Here is a 20648-nt window from a genome sequence, read left to right as displayed (position 1 = left end):
CTACCGATTTAATTAGACATATCATCGATTTAAACTAGTAGATGTCGATTTAAATTGACATATACTGAATTATTTTACATATCATCGATCTAAAGTGCTATATGTCGATTTAAAATCGGTATATGTCGATTTAAACTGGTATAAGTCGAATTAAATTGGTATATGTCGATTAAAATTGACATATACCGATTTAATTCGACATATCATCGATTTAAACTGGTAAATGTCGATTTAAATTGACATATACCGATTTATTTTACTTATCATCGATTTAAATTTGTATATGTCGATTTAAATTACTTATATTCAAAGTCGTAGTAAATCAACGTAGAGTATAATTTGCTACAGTAGGATCTGATTGAACCGTCTCCCTAAAAACATATTTCCAGCGTGTACTTTTTCCACAGTAAAATTCACTTAAAATTACTTGCTTCCACACAAAGGAAACAAAAGGACTGTACATGAATACTTTGTTTACACAAAGAAATGTGTACATATATTACCCACATTTTATTTCCAATGTGATCTTATAGCAGCAAAATCAAACAAGATTACTAAACACATCAAATACGAAGGAGCAAAATAATAAATATATTAAGAAGAACTAATTAACAAACAACAGAAAGATAAACTCTACGCAATCGGAATACAAGTCAAAGCCCAAACTGATCTGATCAGAATTCCAGCTCCGATATTAAATATATATGTTTGTTCATAAAAAAAGATGAGAATTTTCAAATCTAGATGAGTACGTATCATTTACGCTTATCACTACACATTTCAGTCTGAACATTTTTCGAAACATGTATAGGTTTGTAGTAACTTTTCAAATTTAGTATAAAGTTTGTAGAATTTTTCGATAGTATACAATCTCTCATTCGCTAATTATTTTCTAAAATTTGCAAAAATAGTTATTGGATAATGCCCCCCCCCCCAACACACACACCCACACACATTTTGGGGTAAGTGGCTTTGACTTAAATTTGTTAGAATTTAAGCTAAGATTGGTCAATCGTTTACTGCCCTTTTTTATCATTGTTGTTAAATTCATTTCCTTTGTTCTTCTTAGCAGAATGTGACAATGTGGAATTGTGTTGTGGTAAAATTAATGACAGAGGTGGACTCCAACCAATCGTTTTAATCCTCTGCGATGTAAAGCAAACAATGCTTGCATTTTCATATTGGACAGACTGGCTATAATGGTGCCAGCTCTCTAGCAAGAAGTTGATACCTCCTGTAAGCTACCTACATTTATAGATACGAACCAGTCCAGGAAGATTAATTAACCTCATTTGTAATTTGGCAACACATAGATTAAGATAGTGCTGTAATAAAAGGATACAGATACAGAGTGTATGCAGTCATTGTACTGCTCTACAAATCCGTTATCTTTACAGAAGAAACCTTTAAACATAGAATTGTATAATCGAATCGAATGATGTAATCATAAGTTGGTGTCATTAATATTATATAACAAAAACTAGTAGCCCTAAAGCTGAACTTTCAGGCGAAAACGTAGCCCCCTTTCCCACTCCTCTATGTGCTTTAATTGAGTAAGTTAAGTACACCCCCATCTCAAGAAAACCCCCGAACATTGCCAGAGACAAACCTCACTCTAAAAAAGATACTTAATTGTCTGTTATCAACCACCAAGTCTCTGGTGTTGAGGAAATCGCTTTCCTTAGAATAAACTATTCGTTACATTGGTTCAAAGGTTTCGGTGACTGTATTACGTTCATATGTAGTCATCCATTCATGTTTACCACACAAACCACAACTGCCTAACCAATCTGGTCCAAAGGGATCAATGCGCATTCTTAACGACTGATGCCCCTTCCAAGCATTCTCTTCTAAGAAATTTAAAAGTGCGCATGCTCCTTCGGTCGACGAAAATGGATTAACTCGAGAACTCGTATAAAGCACTGCTTTACCCATCTGCCTCCAATGATGATATTGGTTGTACAAAGTTTTATTTGTTGCGACTTTACGAATATATCTTGCCAACTCTCTTACAGAGTCGAAGTCGTCAGCGTAAATAAAGGAATGTGGTGGAGCGACTCGCTGATAGTCCTCCTTCGAAGCTCCAACCACAATTGGTACCAGCTTTAACATCGCCAAAGCCTTCCAAAACTTCTCAGTAATGTAATCCGAGCAACAATTGTTTTCAAAAGCAATGTAAAATTTGTATTTTTGAAGCAATAATACGGTATGTTTATCATGAGGTAAGTGTGCCTTTGTGCCACAAGCTCCATAGGTATCTACAGGGACCAGTTTGGCAAGATCATGAACGAAAGTTGTTCTATTCCAAGCTGGATAACAGTGACTGCTAACCCAAGCGACCATCTTCTTCGCTCGCCGTTTCGCATTTATATTTGCCATATTCGTGGTTAGTTTCTCTTTGGATGGAATGTATTCCCCAAACGGAGCTACGACTTCAGATTTAGAATGGTAACTGAAGGACATGTTGAATTTGTATCCATTGAATCCCAAGAAGCGTATCCCGCCCTTGCCCTCCTTCAATATTTCTCTCACGTATGGAGAGTGCTTAGCGCTCTCAGAAGTGCTGTAAACCCACACTTGATGAGGTGTGCGGACAGCCATAGCTTTCTCCCAGACAGTGCTGTTTACATCAGCAGCAAATATGACCACATCTACATCTTTGATAGCGCTTTCATCTTCTATTGATGCAGTAAAAGATATTCTTTTATCTGTATGCGGACATTCGAAAGTTCTCGGAAACTGATTTCTGCCAGTTACCCAATAGGAATTACAAGAAAATATGGCGGCAGATAAAGTATCATTGATAACACTTTGGGGGTCTACTTTATTTTGAAAAGACGAACGATTCCAAAAAGTTTGTTCTTCTTCTAGTGTCGTAATATTGATGTGAGTAAGCTTGCTAAATGCATTCCTTTCAACGGGTTGTTTTCTCTCGCGATGTAGTTCAAATAATCTCCAGTTTAGTATTACTGTCATTATAAAGACCATCACCATCATAACTAAAATATTAAAGAGGATCTTGACTGCTTTGATAACCATATTGATATACCTTTTTCTACCTCCACCGAAAGATGAAATAGATTGACACCACAGCCGCCTCCAACAAAGATCAAATAGGTTTATGTGACCTTACTCTCAGTATGCTGAAAAGAAGTAAGGAGAGCCGAACATTACGGAAATGTGCTACACGATCGTTATGAGTTTAATGTGTGTATTTTCCCTTCGATCATTTGTACAGACTGAATTAGAACTGATTTCGTTTAATTGTAACTCATCAGACGCTCAAATAACTGGTATGCATCACTGAAGACTCTACATATATATCCACTGGACAGCAATACTAGACTACCATTAAGCTATTTCTTAACTTCCCTTAGAGAGGTTTAGAGAAAACCAATATGACCACAATCAATGCCACGCTTAATTATTACACGTTTATTACACGTTTGTCAGAATACTCACACACGTCTCGGTGATTACCGTTATCGTGCTATAAAAGTAGGCTATCCATTACGTATGAAAGTATCGTTACGTGAAAAGTCTTTGCGTGGGACTTGGCCTATATCCTGGAGTCAATACCGGAGCGAGATTAGAATACGAGTAGCGGGGTATTGTGGAATAAAGCACAACAGTCTAGCTCAGATAGGACCGTTGGCTTATGTGATAGATGATATACAATATTTAATATAATAAAAGATATACTGAAAGAGTATTAAGCTTCAACATACCTTTAAAGGAGTACGGACAGCGAAATATTCAAAATAACGTGATACACGATCGTTATGAGTTTCATATGTGCCCATAACGTCGGTCACGGAACTCTCCAAAGTCCAAACGATATGCCAGACACGTTAATAACTAATTTTGTATTTGGGGGAGGTGGGAGTGGGGTTATTAGTCCTCAAATCTGTCAGATTAATACCACATGCGCTCTTTCCGTAGAAAGAATATGTCTATATATAAAAGTAGCTGAAACAATTAAAAACAACAATATTTGAATATAGAGAGTACAATGTGGGGAAAGTATATTTTAACGTGAAATCTTACTGCAGGTTGAAACGCAACCATTGTATGTGCCCTTGAAATAAGAATACACAAGCCTGGTGCATTTATTTCCCAGGGTCGTGGTATACAACGCAAATTATTGTCGTATATCTTCTTGATAACCTTTGTGGATTGAGTAGAAACTTTAATATTCCGGAGATAGAATCAGAATTGTCAATTGTTGTAACAATCCAATTACTAATTCCAGGTTCTCCCTGCCTTCTTCTTTTTACAAGAAAAGTCCTCACATGGTATCACATATAATAGCTTTCCAAAGAATCTCTTCAACCATTCTGTAAATATCTATATATTGTATTGGTCATTCTTTGTATGATAACTATACGGTATATATGGTCACGTGGTCTTGTTTATACTGTGAGAAATAGTTGAAATAAAGTTGAAATGAATTGAATTATATTCTTAGTATAGGACTTTGTACATACTTGTCAGGTTATCATGGTTCCGTGTATACTCAACACTAGGTTGAAAAAAAAGTTGAACATTAAAATGTAGGTCATATTTTCCAACAGGAATACGAATTTCTACAATTCTGATTTGGGGAATGTTGTTTGCAGAGGTAAATTGAATTATTGTATCCCATACGTTTTAATTTATATGTAATTTTACTTGTGTATATATTTCCGTTCGTACAGAATGTTCGTTGTTGCTCTGAAAGGTCATTGGTTATATACGTCATAATGCTATATTAATTCTGAATTGACCATTGGATCGTTCTCTATATACCACTGTCAGCTTAAACCATAAACAATTTCCAATTGCTATTTTGAAGAATATTCAAACAAACACATAATTAATGAGAGACCACCCGGGAGTTATTCCACACCAGAACTGCTTTTAAACACAACATTTGGTGTTGATTTTGGTAAATATTGTGAAGTCATTTGATACAAAACTTCATAACAACGTACAGTTCCATATATATAGCTTGAATTGTGAAGTTTCAGTATATATATATATGTATTAAAACATTATACAGTAGAAACTTCCATGCGGTTTGTTGTTTGTGAGTGTTATGTTTGTTCCTGTTCCGTTCCGTTCTGTCCTGTCCTGCTTTACTGTTCTTTTGGTTAAAACGCTACATGCTATAGAGTATGGATTTGGCATTATAAGTTTGTCTTTTTCAGCTTGCATAGCACTTTGTCCGCTGAAAAGAAGAATAAGAAACCAGCTCACCTTCCATACCCTGATTCGTTCCATCAAAGCAAACCAAAATCCCATTGCGGTGTGATTATGCGTATTGGCAATAACATCAAGAACTAAGGAAAATAATTCACACTTGTTTTCGATGAATGCATACAAAATCTACTTGTTTCAAATTGCCGGAAATAGGCAACCGTGAAATTTCCTTCGGGTAATTAAAAGGCCTTTATGAATAAATTGAGTTAACAAGATATCAAAGACATACAAAGGGAATAAAATAAATGTGACTGATTAATATATGGGAACGTAATCATGCTGTATAGCATCGTCAAGTTGCGAAAGAAAAGCCTCTATTTCCTGCTCATAATTACAACAGAATATTCATACACGAATTGATAAGTCGTAGGTCAAACGGACCTTTCTTGGACCTTTTTTGGAACTTTTAATGAACCTGCTACGAAAGCAGACTTTGGTTATAGGAAGAGGATGTGGATGGTTAGGAAGTGGATATTTGACTTATGTCGCATATGAAAATGTTATTGCGATACACACTAAAATGGATTTAATTAATTGCTTGTCAACAAAAACTTTAAAACTTTTATGAAAAAGCAGATCGCGATGACGTGTAAGTTAAAGTGATTTGGGTTTATTCAATTAAGTTTATTTTTAATTTCACAAAATGTAAACTGTTAATAACTCACATACTGCAGAAAACCATTTAGCTGTTGTAACAAATATTTCACCAAAACAGTACTAGGATTTTTCGATACAGGTGACACACGCCGACAGTGAAATTACGATCTTCCTTACCGGTTTCGAACCACTGGACATACAATCAGCGTCCATAGCCTAGTGGTTAGGGTGTCCGCAAATAAAGCGGGAGGCCCGAGTTCGAATCCCGGTGGAGGCTGGAAGTTTTTTCACTGTTCTGGATTTCCAACTCATTACGAATAAAAGAATAATCGGCAATACTGTGGCCGTCTTGTCAAATGACACAGTTTGAATAACACTTGACCTAGAAAGGTCTTCGTTAATTTCCATAACAACTCCCTGGTCCAATGAACGTCACACTCCTAGTAGAAGTGATCGGGATAATAATTGTACTCTCATGCAGCAGTATATTATGCTTACATCTTCTAACTGATAACGGTATTAAGGAAGCGCTTCGAGCTGTTTGTTTCAAATAAGTTGAAGTGTTTCCGAATCAGCTGCAAGAGAAACGGTAACGGTAACGAATATAAAATTAAAAATCCCCGTCTGACTAGAAGCGGAGATGTAATAATTGGAGGGAAGTTTTCCTTTAACTTAATTGTTCTTCTCTAGATGCGTTTCTCCCTTTAATTACAGCCCTTTTCTATTACATTATCAAATGGTTATTGTGTGATGAAGATTATCATAGATAATCGTTAATACCTGTATCAGGTTTGCGAAGTATCCAAATTTTGATAACAACTGATATTGTCCGCGGTGAGTCACACATATCGTGACATTCGTCAATGATATGGCCGTTTTGTCTAAAACGTGATATTTCTCCTGCAATATAGTCGTATTACTATGGAAGTAAAGAACAAAATTTTAGGCCTGACGTTTTGAAATTGGTCTTGGAAAAAGAGATTATAGTCGCAAGCATCGCATCGTTTATCTTAGCAGCCTGCCGTACGTCTCATATACAAATATACAACCGATTATAAGCTCTGACATGAAATTCTATCGACGTATCATGACATTTTTCCCTCCTGAAGTATGTACGGTAATGAGAAACATGAAATGTGCTTTACTTTATACTATTATGTGTCACGTAATATGTATATATTAGCTGTCGCTGAGGAGAAAAACAGCTTCGCTACAACTTGTTCAAAGTTCATGTTCAAAGTTCAGGTGGAGTTAAATACAGTGCTATTAGAGATTTGACTTGACGCTGTCAAATTATTTATATTTCTTTAATGAAACAGATCCAATATAATTATTATTTCTAACATTGATATATAAGGGGTACGGTGGGATCCGTGTCAAACACGGATCTGCCAATTAGAATACATCGAGCAATTCTGTAACTGTCGTGAGGCCAAACGAAGATACACTATGTCAACCGATTTACACATGCAGAGATTACAGTAACAACTGTAAATTTTAATCAGGTTATAAACTAATTTTATCCTATAGTACGATCTCATGAAAAAGTTTTGTTTATGATTTCTTTGTTGAACCTTGATGAATTTTGACCTTTCACAACAGTTAATACATTTTACTCAAAATGACACCTTCTCATGGAAGCATAGGAGACTTGTCAAATGTAAAATTTCCTTAAGTATGGTGGCCACAGCGTTTTCACATTACGTTGGAGCCATATGACGTCAAATGACTTTGGCCTTAACTAGTATCAAGGGGTTTGTCCAACTCAGAATGGGTTACCAACATGATTAAATTCTTGAGTATAAGGTAGGTGCAAAGTTGCCATTGTTTTATCCTGTTGACTTAGGATGACTCTGTCGGACTTATACATAAATCAATAAATCGCTTTACAGGTACCCCACCACAATTAGAGTAGTGTTCATCCGCTCGAAAGGTTAATCCGCTCGAAAGGTTAACTTTCGGAGAAAATCTTTCTGGTCACTTCGCCCAACTGCCATTTCGCCCAACCAGCCTGGTCATTTCGCCCAACCAGCCTGGTCATTTCGACCAACCAGCCTTGTCATTTCGCCCAACCAGCCTTGTCATTTCGCCCAACCTGCATGGTCATTTCGCCCAACCTTTTTTTTTACTAATATTCAGTCAGAATAATATTACTTTTTCTATTTCACTAGTTCAATTTGATTGATTTTAGGTTATGTTACTTCGTGGTAAGTAAATAAAGTGAGGTCCGCTCGATATCGATTGGAGTCTGAGCAGTTATTTCGGGTATAATGGGAGGATTACACTACTTTAGGCGGTTACGCATACAATGGAAGTTATTTTATTACACAAACAAAGGGGAATCGGTGTGGAATAATATCACCTATTCTATTATTGTTAAGTTATTTATTTCTGTAATTCTTAGGATGCAATATTTTTAGACTGTAATATTTTAAAGCTGTAATATTTTTTTAAGTTGTATTATTTTATGCGTTTCTGTGAAGCTGCTTTTAGATCATTCTTTTGATGTAAAGCGCTATATAAGAATAAATTATTATTATTATTATTTCACTAGTTCAATTTGGTTTATTAATCCACCGCTATTGTTCTGCTTGATGACTTCGGTCAAGCGTTTATCAAGTCCGCCAGGCATTAATCAAGGGTATTGTTCACAGCAGTTAGGTGTTTATCTAGTTGTACATAGTGTTAATTTAATTTTATACAAACAAAGGGGAATCGGTCTCCATAAAAAAACCTATCAAACCTAACCCCTAAAACACTGATCAATCCTATCGACTAACAATTCCCGAACGTTTCCTTATTAAATTGAAAAATAAAATAAAATATAAAACCCGTCCGTAATATTGAAGTACTATATTTAATCAATGTAACCACTGTATCTATGTAACTACATATTTAATCACATATGTAATCAATTTAACCACGACTTCAAGTTTCCTTAATATTCGGTTCGTATCCCGTAACGTTAACAACTCCCGAACGTTTCCTTACTAAAGTATCATATTTAATCAAGGTTGGGCGAAATGACCAGGCTGGTTGGGCGAAATGACCAGGCTGGTTGGGCGAAATGACCAGGCTGGTTGGGCGAAATGCTAAGGTTGGGCGACATGGCAGTTGGGCGACATGGTTGTTGGGCGAAGTGACCTGCTTCCGGAAAAAGAGGTTAAATTACTTATCGTAATGCTTGTTTAAGCATATTATTAGTAACCATCATTGTTTGTTCTGCCTTTATGTGAAAGAGCATAGATTAAAGTACAGATGGTGTGAGAATAGGGAGTATCGAAGGTGATAACAACCACTTTAGAAAAGCATTGGTCAAATGTTGATATTACTCCGAGCGGGCAGATGGAAGGGTGGGGATTCAGTATGCTAAACTTTCTCCTCTTCTAGCTCAAAGTATAAACGGTTTGCAAGTGCCATGATAGGCCAAGATCTCAGCTATCATGTGGTGGGTAGGATATACCAGTTGAAAACTTCTATCTTTGCTTGGCATGTCTTGAAAGTGACGAGTTTAGTGTGTAAGTCAATGGAACAATGTGGTGCGAGACCTACATATGCAGCAACGATGAACAAACACAATCGCAATGCATATATGCAGTCGCAATAAACATACACAACACACACAGTGTGCTGAAAGCCAAAAAAGTAATTTTCACTGGTAGTAGAGTTGTATTGCAGAAGTGGGTACAGCACAATTGAAAGTAAATACACCTCGCCGACACCAGTCTCGTGCTTGCCAAAAAAAACAAAAAAAAAAGCATTGCATATTCACACCTTCAAACACTGCACACCGACAACCTTGAGAAAAACATTTCATGCATCAGTGTGCACTCATTGGCTCTGCTGATACTGTTCACCGATTGATTGAGTTCACAGTAAAGGTTGCACTTGGGAAGTTATAAAAATGCGAAGAAATGAAAAAGATTTCTGAACAAAAAAATGCTTGGTTTGGGAGAAAATAAAAGATAAAAACGAGCTAATGACAACAACAAAAATTTTCGGCAGATGTGAGATTCGAAGTCACAATGCTCATACAGCATCAGATTGACATTGTTTACAAATCTTACTGCTTTAGAGCGAGTGACACGTGCATATTTGATGACGTCAAAATGAACTTGGCTGTGATTGGCTATTCAATATACACAATGGTACGAACCTAAAAAAAAAAAAACTTGCCTCCCGGCATGGCGTTTTATAGTCAGGTGACTACACGTGATGTATCTCCACATGTCAATCATCACCGAAATCGGGATTTGGAATATGTTAATGAGCTCAATCGATGATATGTCGATTTAAATAGGTTTATGTCAATTTGAGTTGCTAGAAACTGGTCCAAGGAAATTGACTTCTACCGATTTAATTCGACATATCATCGATTTAAACTGGTAGATGTCGATTTAAATTGACATATACCGATATATTTGACATATCATCGATTTAAATTGGTATATGTCGATTTAAATCGGTATATGTCGATTTACACTGGTATAAGTCGAATACCATTGGTATATGTCGATTAAAACTTGACATCCTATTTAATTTGACATATCATCAATTTAAATTGGTATATGTCGATTTAAATCGGTATATGTCGATTCAAACTGGTATCAGTCGAATTAAATTGGTATATGTCGATTAAAATTGACATATACCGAATTAATTCGACATAAATCATCGATTTAAACTGGTATATGTCGATTTAAATTGACATATACCGATTTTTTTTACTTATCATCGATTTAAATTTGTATAGGCCTATGTCGATTTAAATCGATGATATGTAGAATTAAACTGGAATATCTCGATTTAAATCGGTAGAAGTCAATTTAAGCTGCTGGAATCTGGTCTAAGTTGAAGGAAATTGGTATATGTCTATTTAAATCGGTATAAGTCGATTCCCTACGATTTGAGACAGATGGCCCGCCAGCCTAGGCACTATAGCCTTATAGGCATTGAGGACTCACCCAAACCGCACGCGGCCATCTGAAAAAGTTAACTTTCTGCTGCTTGCAAGTGACGTTGTGTTCGTGTCGCTACAAAATGCAGACAGTTATGAAACGTGATACCTTGTTATCTTTAGCTGGACCTGAGATATCCATCGCATTCGATGCATCGTTTCGTAGCTGTGCTGTGGGTATTGACCGCAGCTGTATGTAATGACTGTATACACTAGTGTCTAATTACCGACGGTAGCAAGCTGTGTGTGTATTTTCTGGAGTCGATGGTGGTGTTTAACACTCATTTGAAACTAGGTCAAATCATAGAGCTATTATAGCTCCATGGTCAAATGACCATTATTAGACGTTTCTTTTGCGCGCCGAGTCTACACACCCTTTATAAAGTCCTGTAAAAGCACGGCTCCTGCAGGTTATTACAAGCATGGAGCTATAGCTCCATGCCGGTACAAGTGAGAAAAACAAACACAAAAAAGCAACAAAATAGAGTTGATTACTCCCTGCATGGCGTTTCATAGACAATCACTAGGTGCACAGAGAGTGAAGCATATCAATTATTCATATATATTGCACGATATACCTTATGAATATTGAATGTTTTAAACTGCACATGCTCGAGAACGTTAATTCGCAGAACCGGAACTTGCCCAGTGACTATGGGCATGCTCTGGTTACTGATGATTGGCATACAGTATTATATGTAAATACATACATCAATGTATATGTACACAGTTCTGGCAAAGAAAGACATGAAAGCATTGATTCCAATGTATGGGTGATATGATAGTCCTTATAGTACATCTCTCTGTCTAAATACATAAAACCATCTGCCTCACCTTAATAAATGTTTGAAATCCCGTAGGCTGGAATACAATTCCATGCACCAGACAATGACACCAATGGTGAATGGGAGTCCCATAACGTTTGCTTCAGATTCTTTTCTTCCTTGAGATGATTTATATGGTGAGATAACGTCCTCACTACCCGTGGATTGATAAACTGGCCACCTCTACTCACGCTCAGTACTGGCTTAAGAACTTTTTGGACTGGTGTACCCCAGTCCCCAATCTCGATTCCTACACAGAAAAATACATCTCGTTGCCAAAACTTCACTTCTGTTGTTACTGAAATCTTTATATTGATTAAAGCCATCTCAATTCTTGCCCCCACTCCCTGATCACTTTAGATATCCTCGTTATGTCCTCTCCTCATTCCCCTTCCTTGTCCTTCCTTCTCCTGTCCTCCCCTTTACCAGTCAATTCAAACGAGCGACAACGCAGTGTTAATGACAGTAACTTCAGTCGACTTCGATCATTCATGGAGGTAAAAACAGACCTCCATGCTTCGATTGATAACCCTCACAGATTCAACTGTAGCCTATTGAGTGATATATACAGTTGTATACAGAATACATACATTTGACATATAATGCACTATGCAAAGCGGGCGGGATGGCTCGATAACATGTCCTTGGATATAACACGTTTACATAAATGATATAGTTTTAGTGAACGTCCAATTTTACCGTGTTACCAAGTCCTCTTCAAACTATCAAACTCTGGAAGATTGAAAATTGTTTTAAAATGTTCAAAGAATTGATACTGGTATATTTCCGTCTTTGTAATGGATCATGTCATTATAAGGCACATTTCTTGCAGAGAAAGGTTTTCTTTTTTTATGGTTCTTTTGATTTCTTCATTGTGAACGATCAGTGCAACAATCAGTGAATTTGAAAGCATCTTTGTAGTATTGATTATATTTGGATTTGTGTTAGTTAACAGCAATGTATTATGTGAGCATATCAAATTTTAGTTTTAAACAATGAACAGAATGTATAATATTTTGAAAACAAAATGGCTGCAAACTTTAAGCCAAGTGATAAAATCATAACCTGAATGTTTATTATTTCTAAGCAGGCTTTAATATGAGACCTGCATAATTATTACACCAATTTTGCGTTACATTTGTTTATATTACATTATGGTAATATGGATAAACAACTTGAAGAAATATGCACAGCAGGTGACACTCTGAAATAAGAAAAACAACAATAAAAGATGCGAATTTGAACTCTAGAACATAAAACACGATCGACGGTACACATGGATAAATGGAGAATAATATGTATAGAGTTGTAAAAATGAGAAAATTCTGAAACTTGGTTTAAGTCAACTGCTAATTACTTATGTTCAATGTCAAACGTCGTAGTAAAATCAACGTAGAGTATAATTAGCTACAGGTAAGATCTGATTGAACCGTCTCCCTAAAAACATATTTCCAGCGGTTGTACTTTTTCCACAGAAAAATTCACTTAAAATTACTTGCTTCCACACAAAGGAAACAAAAGGACATGAATACTTTGTTTACACAAAGAAATGTGTACATATATTACCCACATTTTATTTCCAATGTGATCTTATAGCAGCAAAATCAAACAAGATTACTAAACACATCATTAATACCAAAGGAGCAAAATCATAAATAAATTAAGAAGAACTAATTAACAAACAACAGAAAGATAAACTCTACGCAATCGGAATACAAGTCAAAGCCCAAACTGATCTGATCAGAATTCCAGCTACTATATTAACTATATATGTTTGTTCATTAAGAAAAGGGTGAGAATTGTAAAGTCTAGATGGGTACGTATTATTCATTCGCTCATTATTTCTAAAATTTTCAAAAATAATTATTGGATAATGCCCCCCCCCCCACACACACACACATTTTTGGGTAAGTGGCTTTGACTTAAATTTGTTAGAATTTAAGCTAAGATTGGTCAATCGTTTACTGCCCTATTTTTATTATTGTTGTTAAAATTCATTTCCTTTGTTCTTATTAGCAGAATGTGACAATGTAGAAATGTGTTGTGGTAAAATTAATGACAGAAGTGGACTCCAACCAATCGTTTTAATCCTCTGCGATCTAAAGCAAACAACGCTTGCGATTTTCATATTGGACAGACTGGCTCTAATGGTGCCAGCTCTCTAGCAATCAGTAGATATCTACTGTAAGCTACCTACATTTATAGATACGAACCAGTCCAGGAAGATTAATTAACCTCATTTGTAATTTGGCAACACATAGATTAAGATAGTGCAATGATAACGGATACAGATACAGAGGTATGCAGTCATTGCACTGGTCTACAAATCCGTTATCTTTATAGAAGAAACCTATAAACATAGAAATGTATAATCGAATCGAATGATGTAATCATTGGTGTCATTAATATTAATATTATATAACAAAAACTAGTAGCCCTAAAGCTGAACTTTCAGGCGATAACGTAGCCCCCTACCCCCTCCTCTCTGTGCTTTAATTGAGTATGTTAAGTACACCCCCATCCCAAGTAAACCCCCGAACATTGCCAGAGACAATCCTCCCTCTAAAAAAGATACTTAATTGTCTGTTATCAACCACCAAATCTCTGGTTTTGAGGAGATCGCTTTCCTTAGAATGTACGTTTAGTTACTTTGGTTGAAAGGTTTACTGTATTACGTTGGTTGACTGTATTACGTTCATATGTAGTCATCCATTCATGTTTACCACACAAACCACAACTGCCTAACCAATCTGGTCCAAAGGGATCAATGCGCATTCTTAATGGCTGATTCCCCTTCCAAGCATTCTCTTCTAAGAAATTTAGAAGTGCGCATGCTCCTTCGGTCGACGAAAATGGATAAACTCGAGAATTCGTATAAAGCACTGCTTTACCCATCTGCCTCCAATGATGATATTGGTTGTAGAGAGTTGTATTGGTAGCGACTTTACGAATATATCTTGCCAACTCTCTAACAGAGTCGAAGTCGTCAGCGTAAATAAAGGAATTTGGTGGAGCGACTCGCTGATAGTCCTCCTTCGAAGCTCCAACCACAATTGGTACCAGCTCAAACTCCGCCAAAGCCTGCCAAAACTTCTCAGTAATGTAATCCGAGCAACAGCTGTTTTCAAAAGCAATGTAAAATTTGTAATTTCGAAGAAATAATGCGGTATTCTTATTACGAGGTAAATGTTCATTTGTGCCACAAGCTCCATAGGTATCTACAGGAATAAGTTTGGCAAGATCATGAACGAAAGTTGTTCTGTTCCAAGCTGGATAACAGTGACTGCTAACCCAAGCGACCATCTTCTCCGCTCGCCGTTTCGCAGTTCTATTTGCCATATTCGTGGTTGGTTTCTCTTTGAATGGAATGTACTCCCCAAACGGAGCTACGACTTCAGATTTAGAATGGTAACTGAAGGACATGTTGAATTTGTATCCATTGAATCCCAACAAGCGCCCCATGCTCCTCCCTTCCTTCCATATTTCTCTCACGTGTGGAGAATGTATAGCGCTCTCCTCAGTGCTATAAACCCACACTTGATGAGGTGTGCGGACAGCCATAGCTTTCTCCCAGACAGTGTTGTTTACACCAGCAGCAAATATGACCACATCGACATCTTTGATAGCGCTTTCGTCTACTATTGATGCAGTAAAAGTAATTCTTTTATCTGTATGCGGACATTCGAAACTTTGCGGAAACACATGTCCTCTGCCAGTTACCCAATAGGGATTACAAGAAAATATGGCGGCAGTTATAGTATCCTTGAATACACTTGGGGGGTCTACTTTATTTTGAAAAGACGAACGATTCCAAAAAGTTTGCTCTTCTTCTAGTGTAGTGATATTGATATGAGTGAGCTTGCTAAATGCATTCCAATGCCTAAACTCAAAGTCGCTTCCAACGAGTCGTTTTCTCTCCCGATATAGTTGAAATATATGGATATGAAAACTCCAGTTTAGTATTACTGTCATTATAAAGACCATCACCACCATAACTAAAATATTAAAGAGGATCTTTTCTGCTCTGATAGCCATAGTGACATACTCTATCTACCTCCACCGAAGATGAAAAAGATTGACACCACAGGCGCCTCCACCAAAGATCAAATAGGTTTATGTAACCTTACTCCCAGTATGCTGAAAAGAAGCAAGGAGAGCGAAACATTAAGAACTAGAGCACCAATGGTGCAGAAGCTCATACCTTTTCGAGCTTAAAAATGTAGGGCCCACAAAACTTTATGGCCCACCAAATTTCAGGCCATTTTTCAGATTCCTCGAATTTTGGGCCCATGAGGGATAACCCCCCCCCCCCTCCGTTAGCAAAATCCTGGCCACACCACTGGCTATAATTCCTATTTTCCCCCTTTAAATCCTATTTTACCCACTCCCTCAAACAATACCACTGACCTACCCTATTAAACTTTCTCCCCTCTACCTGAGCAGACCTGAAGCACTCCTTGCCAAAATTTTGGCTGGCTCCCTACATACCTTAGGCTCAAAGACTTCTAAGAATCGGCAAGTGCTGATTGGCTGTAGGGCTCTCACGCTTACAGTTCAACAGTTAATAACAACTCCCAGTCCTGCTTTAATTCCACTAACAGCCTCTGCAGAGCTTAACCACAAATGTAAACAAACACTGCAGAGACTGGGAGACAAATTAAAGGAGCTTTGGCAAAAAGGTGAAGGCTCAGATTTTTTTAAACAATGGGGATTAATTGTAATTAATTAACTTTTGACCAAAAATTATTAGGCATCACCTTATTCATACACAATCCAACAATCATCAGTTCAACTTTGAATATGATCCATCAAAATCTTGAGGAGATTGAGATATTTGAAAATATTACAAAGAATGACCCCCGATGACCCCTTAAATGACATTTGACCTCAATTTTCCGAACACCCCTCGTAACTCTCATCCCGAGGAACGTTGTGACCAAGTTTCATTATAACTGGCCATACACTGTACGAACAGGAGCAATTTGAAAATATAGGGCCGCGGCCCGGGCCACAAAAGACCCCTAGTTGATCTTTGATCTCAAATTCATCCCAAATTTCGGGCCATATCTGATGGCCCTTTACCCAATGGTACTTGTGTCCAAGTTTCATGAAATTCCATCAAGCATTGTGCGAGTGGGAGCGATTTTACCAATTGTTGACGGATAGAGTGATAGAGTGATAGACGCTGCACTGTAACAATAGCTCACACCAGCATGCTGGTATGAGCTAAAAATGTGCTACACGATCGTTACAAGTTTAATGTTTGTATTTTCTCTTCACTTGTACAAACTGAATATATATATATATATATATATATATATATATATATATATATATATATATATATATATATATATATATATATATATATATATATATATATATATATATACATATATATATATATATATATATATGTATATATATATATCTATATAGGGCGGATAGAGAGAGATGTTGAGGTAGGGAGGGCAAGGAGAGCCGGCTGCTGAAAGTGTGATATATTGGTCCTATTTATTTTAAAGAACCCCCACCATTTTCTATAATGTATAAAATAGACAAGGTATATGATGAAATGTGAACACATGCAGTTGCAAAAATAATAGTTCCAGTGGCGTAATCTGTTAAGTTGGAACTCTTATAAAGCACACAGACTACGGAAAATTGTGTGCAATTCATTTTCAAGTTAGTGTATTACGTGAAATGTCTCTGACGATAGTTTCTAAGTATCGGAAGCTATTCCATATATATATATATATATATATATGGAAGCTATTCCATATATATATATATATATATATATATATATATATATATATATATATATATATATATATATATATATATATATAATATCCTTCAAACGCTTTGGGAAGCTATTCCACTATACTATCCCCTTAAACGGAATGTGAAATTTTATTACGCTCACATGCACACTCATAATATCCAACCCAACGACTGTGCCATTGTTCAAGTGTTTCCAAGTTGTACTATAGTATGTTGTTCCTTCTTTATATTTCCTTCCAGTATACATATAAAAAAATTCTTACGCTCACAGGCACATTCATAATATCCAACCCAACCTCGTGTGAATCCTCAGATTTAAAGAAGGAAATAACTGTGCCATTGTTCAAGTGTTTCCAAGTTGTACTATAGTATGCTGTTCCTTCTTTTTATTTCCTTCCAGTATACATATAAAATTTATAGAGAGGAGTCATATAATACCTCAACAAGAAGAATAACTCATATAAAAGTTTTTTTTTTTAAGATGATAGGATACCAAACAAAACAGTCCAAGAGTAACTAATATAAAACGGGAGAAAATGTCAAGATGATAGGATATCATATAAAATACATCTCTTAATACAAAAGTTATTACATAAAACGATATAACAAACAGACTAAAACAAACATTCTAAATGCTCGAATGGAATGTTTAAAGCAGCACGGTAAATAAATGAGTTGCTGTAAACTTACGTTCGGTATTTTGTGTGGATTTCTTAGATTTCTGCTCGATTTGTGCAAGAGACTTTTTAGTACCGTACAGTATACAAAGGGTTATAACCCTTTATCCAACCTTACTTGTCTGGGCCATCCTTGTAGAAATTGTGTCAGCCAATGAATAAGCCATGTTTCTTTGATAAATCGTAAAAGATCCTTCATTAATTGATTTGGCAAGACAGTATTAAAGGTTGCTATACAGATTTTCTAGTAATTCGGTCTAAACGCCCCCCCCCCCTCCTCGTCCTTTGTAGCAAAGTAACTATACTTAAGTATAAACTATGCTAGTACCTTCCAAAGTTTCATGTAAAAGTATGTGACCTTCAATTATGTAACTAGGTATTACTTAGCTAGAAAAGGGTAGTTTTAAGTTAGGCTAGAGTAATGCTCGTGATGAGCAAAGCCGCCAACAGCTAAGAGAAACCGTACTTCTTTAGGGAGATGTTACATTTTCAACGTTTATTTATACATGAAATTGAAGACTGGAGGAAGTCTTAAGTGGAAATGAGCTGGCGTTTGCATGTTTTAATTTGTCATAAAACTGGTATTTGTTTATTGAACTGTTTACATTCACATTGAAAAGGAGACAGGACACCAAAAGATTACATTATATCGCCCCCCCCCCACCCCCACCATCCAAAGTGGCACTGTGACATTACACATTGGCAAAAAATAGCTCCATGCCACGACTTTTAAAAAACCAATTTACTCCCGTACCGTGCAATAAGTGGACTTAGATATTTTAGGGATAAGTTCATCACAAGGATCTTGGTGATATAAGTTCATTATGATGGTTTGGGATTCCTTCCGTTTAATCCTAAGGTATGGTTAGGCTAACTCTAAGAATGGCTCTAAGAATGGTGATTTATTCATCATTTTTATACGAGTTACACCCATTGTCATCAATGTCCGTCAGTGACTTACACCACCTGTTTCCTCATTTACACGTACACAGCTCTAATTAAATGTACCGACAGTCACACTGTTACACCGATTCAGTAGAGATAAATAGCGTTACTCCAGTCTACTGTCTATAGCTACTCGCGCAACAGATACAAGCATAGAATGTACTGCAATCCTGACACTAGGCTATTGTTGACCCACACCTCATTCTGTTTTCATTTCGTGTATGAATACATTATTAATCAATTAAATGACGAGGTGAACTAATAAAGATATTACCTTCCCATAATCTTGGGTGTTTTCCAATGGCAGTTAGTTGGTTCTCAAGTCAGTATGACATGGTTGTGTTTTGTTCGGCTTGTTCCAAAGGGTAATATTCGTCGATATGCAAAAATGCATGGACCTTAGACAAATAGTGTTACTGAGTGGTTGTAATGATGACTAAAGTATTCGTCAGTATGTAAAAACGAGAGTGGGTCTTAGGTGGACATTCGTCAAAAATGAGTCAGAAAAAACGAAAAAATAGACAGTTTTAAACAAGGGCGGCGGAAGCACTTTTAATCTGGGGGCACCGACGTCGAAGGGCACTTTGCAGAAATTCGATTGGACTGATGCAGCCTGATATTTAGTACCCTTTATAACTCTTATTGTATTATCTTATTTGCGTATACACATCACTCCAACAACGTCCCCCCCCCCCTCAGTGGCGGAGCTTGGGGTAATGGTCAGGGGGCGAGAATGGTCTGTAGGCAGGGGGCGCTTTCGACACTATCTAAGCGGAGCGCCACCACAGGTTGGCGCGGAGCGTACAGAAAATTTTTTGAGTAAAGATACTCCCTAGATTGCCGGAAATGACCCTTTCCAGGCCTTGCTAATTTGCAGATAAACGAAGAATAAATAGGTGTCATCGCCATTTTGTCAGAAAATTACACCAACAAAATGTGACAAATGTCAATAGGTATTTGAGAGCGCAATAAAATAGTAAATAATCGCGAATAAGTAAAAAGTGGTAAAAAGCTGAAAAGGGCGCCAGCAGTCATTTTGAGTCCGTCAGGTGGGCATCCGCCCTCTGACTGTATGGACGCTCCGCCACTGCCCCCCCCCCCTCAAGGAAAAAATGCATACTATAGCACTGCAATATCCAATGTGCACATTGGAAACAAGGAACAAGTTTTCTTTCGAGACAAAATGAGGTGAAATCGTTATAAAGTCCAAGTCCATACACACGCGATCGATACATGCATGAAAGCAAATGAAACATGTCAAAATACGAAAGGATAGGGTAGGTTATGGGATATTAAAACTAAACTCATTATTCATAGTAGGCTATAAATGGCTTCTGCTTATTACAAAGTCACAATGTAATATAGCAATGTATTTTTGGAATGTATTAGGATTTTTTTGACACATAGAATATGCCTAATGGCACTCACCAGAATGTTAGAAGCCTTGTGGTAGTAAACATTTGAGTTTGACCCACAGAAATTCATTAATACTTCTAAATTAGGATTAGATCTCTTACTGAAATATCGCTGACCTAATAAGGTGATCAGGAGTACAATTTTTTATGTAGAAAAGGGGCACATTTTTATCCTGAGGAAAAGTGGGGGGCACGTGCCCCCTGT

At 36.8% G+C, this 20648-nt stretch overlaps 2 protein-coding genes across 5 annotated transcripts; both read right to left on the bottom strand.

Annotated features, from left to right (window-relative positions):
- Positions 1-469: 469 nt before the first annotated feature.
- LOC139960615 (4-galactosyl-N-acetylglucosaminide 3-alpha-L-fucosyltransferase FUT6-like) lies at positions 470-7553 on the bottom strand. Of its 3 annotated transcripts, none has more exons than XM_071959096.1 (2): positions 5907-7527; positions 470-3143 (listed from the first exon to the last, which is right to left on the bottom strand). In XM_071959096.1, the coding sequence occupies exon 2, from the start codon at positions 3037-3039 to the stop codon at positions 1699-1701; it is 1341 nt and encodes a 446-aa protein (XP_071815197.1). In that variant the 5' UTR covers positions 3040-3143; positions 5907-7527; the 3' UTR covers positions 470-1698. The 3 variants fall into 3 exon arrangements, 2 of the variants coding, with proteins under 2 accessions (XP_071815197.1, XP_071815196.1); XM_071959095.1 differs by lacking the exon at positions 5907-7527 and adding an exon at positions 3729-3881; XR_011790575.1 differs by lacking the exon at positions 470-3143 and adding an exon at positions 4014-5209 and having other exon boundaries at positions 5907-7553.
- Positions 7554-12672: 5119 nt separating this feature from the next.
- Positions 12673-20098, bottom strand: LOC139960334 (uncharacterized). Of its 2 annotated transcripts, XM_071958634.1 has the most exons (3): positions 19303-20098; positions 18097-18254; positions 12673-15756 (listed from the first exon to the last, which is right to left on the bottom strand). In XM_071958634.1, exon 3 carries the CDS (start codon positions 15652-15654, stop codon positions 14248-14250), a length of 1407 nt encoding a protein of 468 aa, XP_071814735.1. In that variant the 5' UTR covers positions 15655-15756; positions 18097-18254; positions 19303-20098; the 3' UTR covers positions 12673-14247. The 2 variants fall into 2 exon arrangements, with proteins under 2 accessions (XP_071814735.1, XP_071814734.1); XM_071958633.1 differs by lacking the exon at positions 18097-18254.
- Positions 20099-20648: the final 550 nt, after the last annotated feature.

Source organism: Apostichopus japonicus, chromosome 19 (assembly GCF_037975245.1).
Source record: "Apostichopus japonicus isolate 1M-3 chromosome 19, ASM3797524v1, whole genome shotgun sequence".
Lineage (NCBI taxonomy): Eukaryota > Metazoa > Echinodermata > Holothuroidea > Aspidochirotida > Stichopodidae > Apostichopus > Apostichopus japonicus.
This window is presented reverse-complemented; position numbering and strand designations above follow the sequence as displayed.

What these genes read in the sequence shown, in the direction of transcription:
- LOC139960334 (XM_071958634.1), bottom strand. Translation starts at nt 15,654, where the DNA reads ATGGCTATCAGAGCAGAAAAGATCCTCTTTAATATTTTAGTTATGGTG.
- LOC139960615 (XM_071959096.1), bottom strand. Translation starts at nt 3,039, where the DNA reads ATGGTTATCAAAGCAGTCAAGATCCTCTTTAATATTTTAGTTATGATG.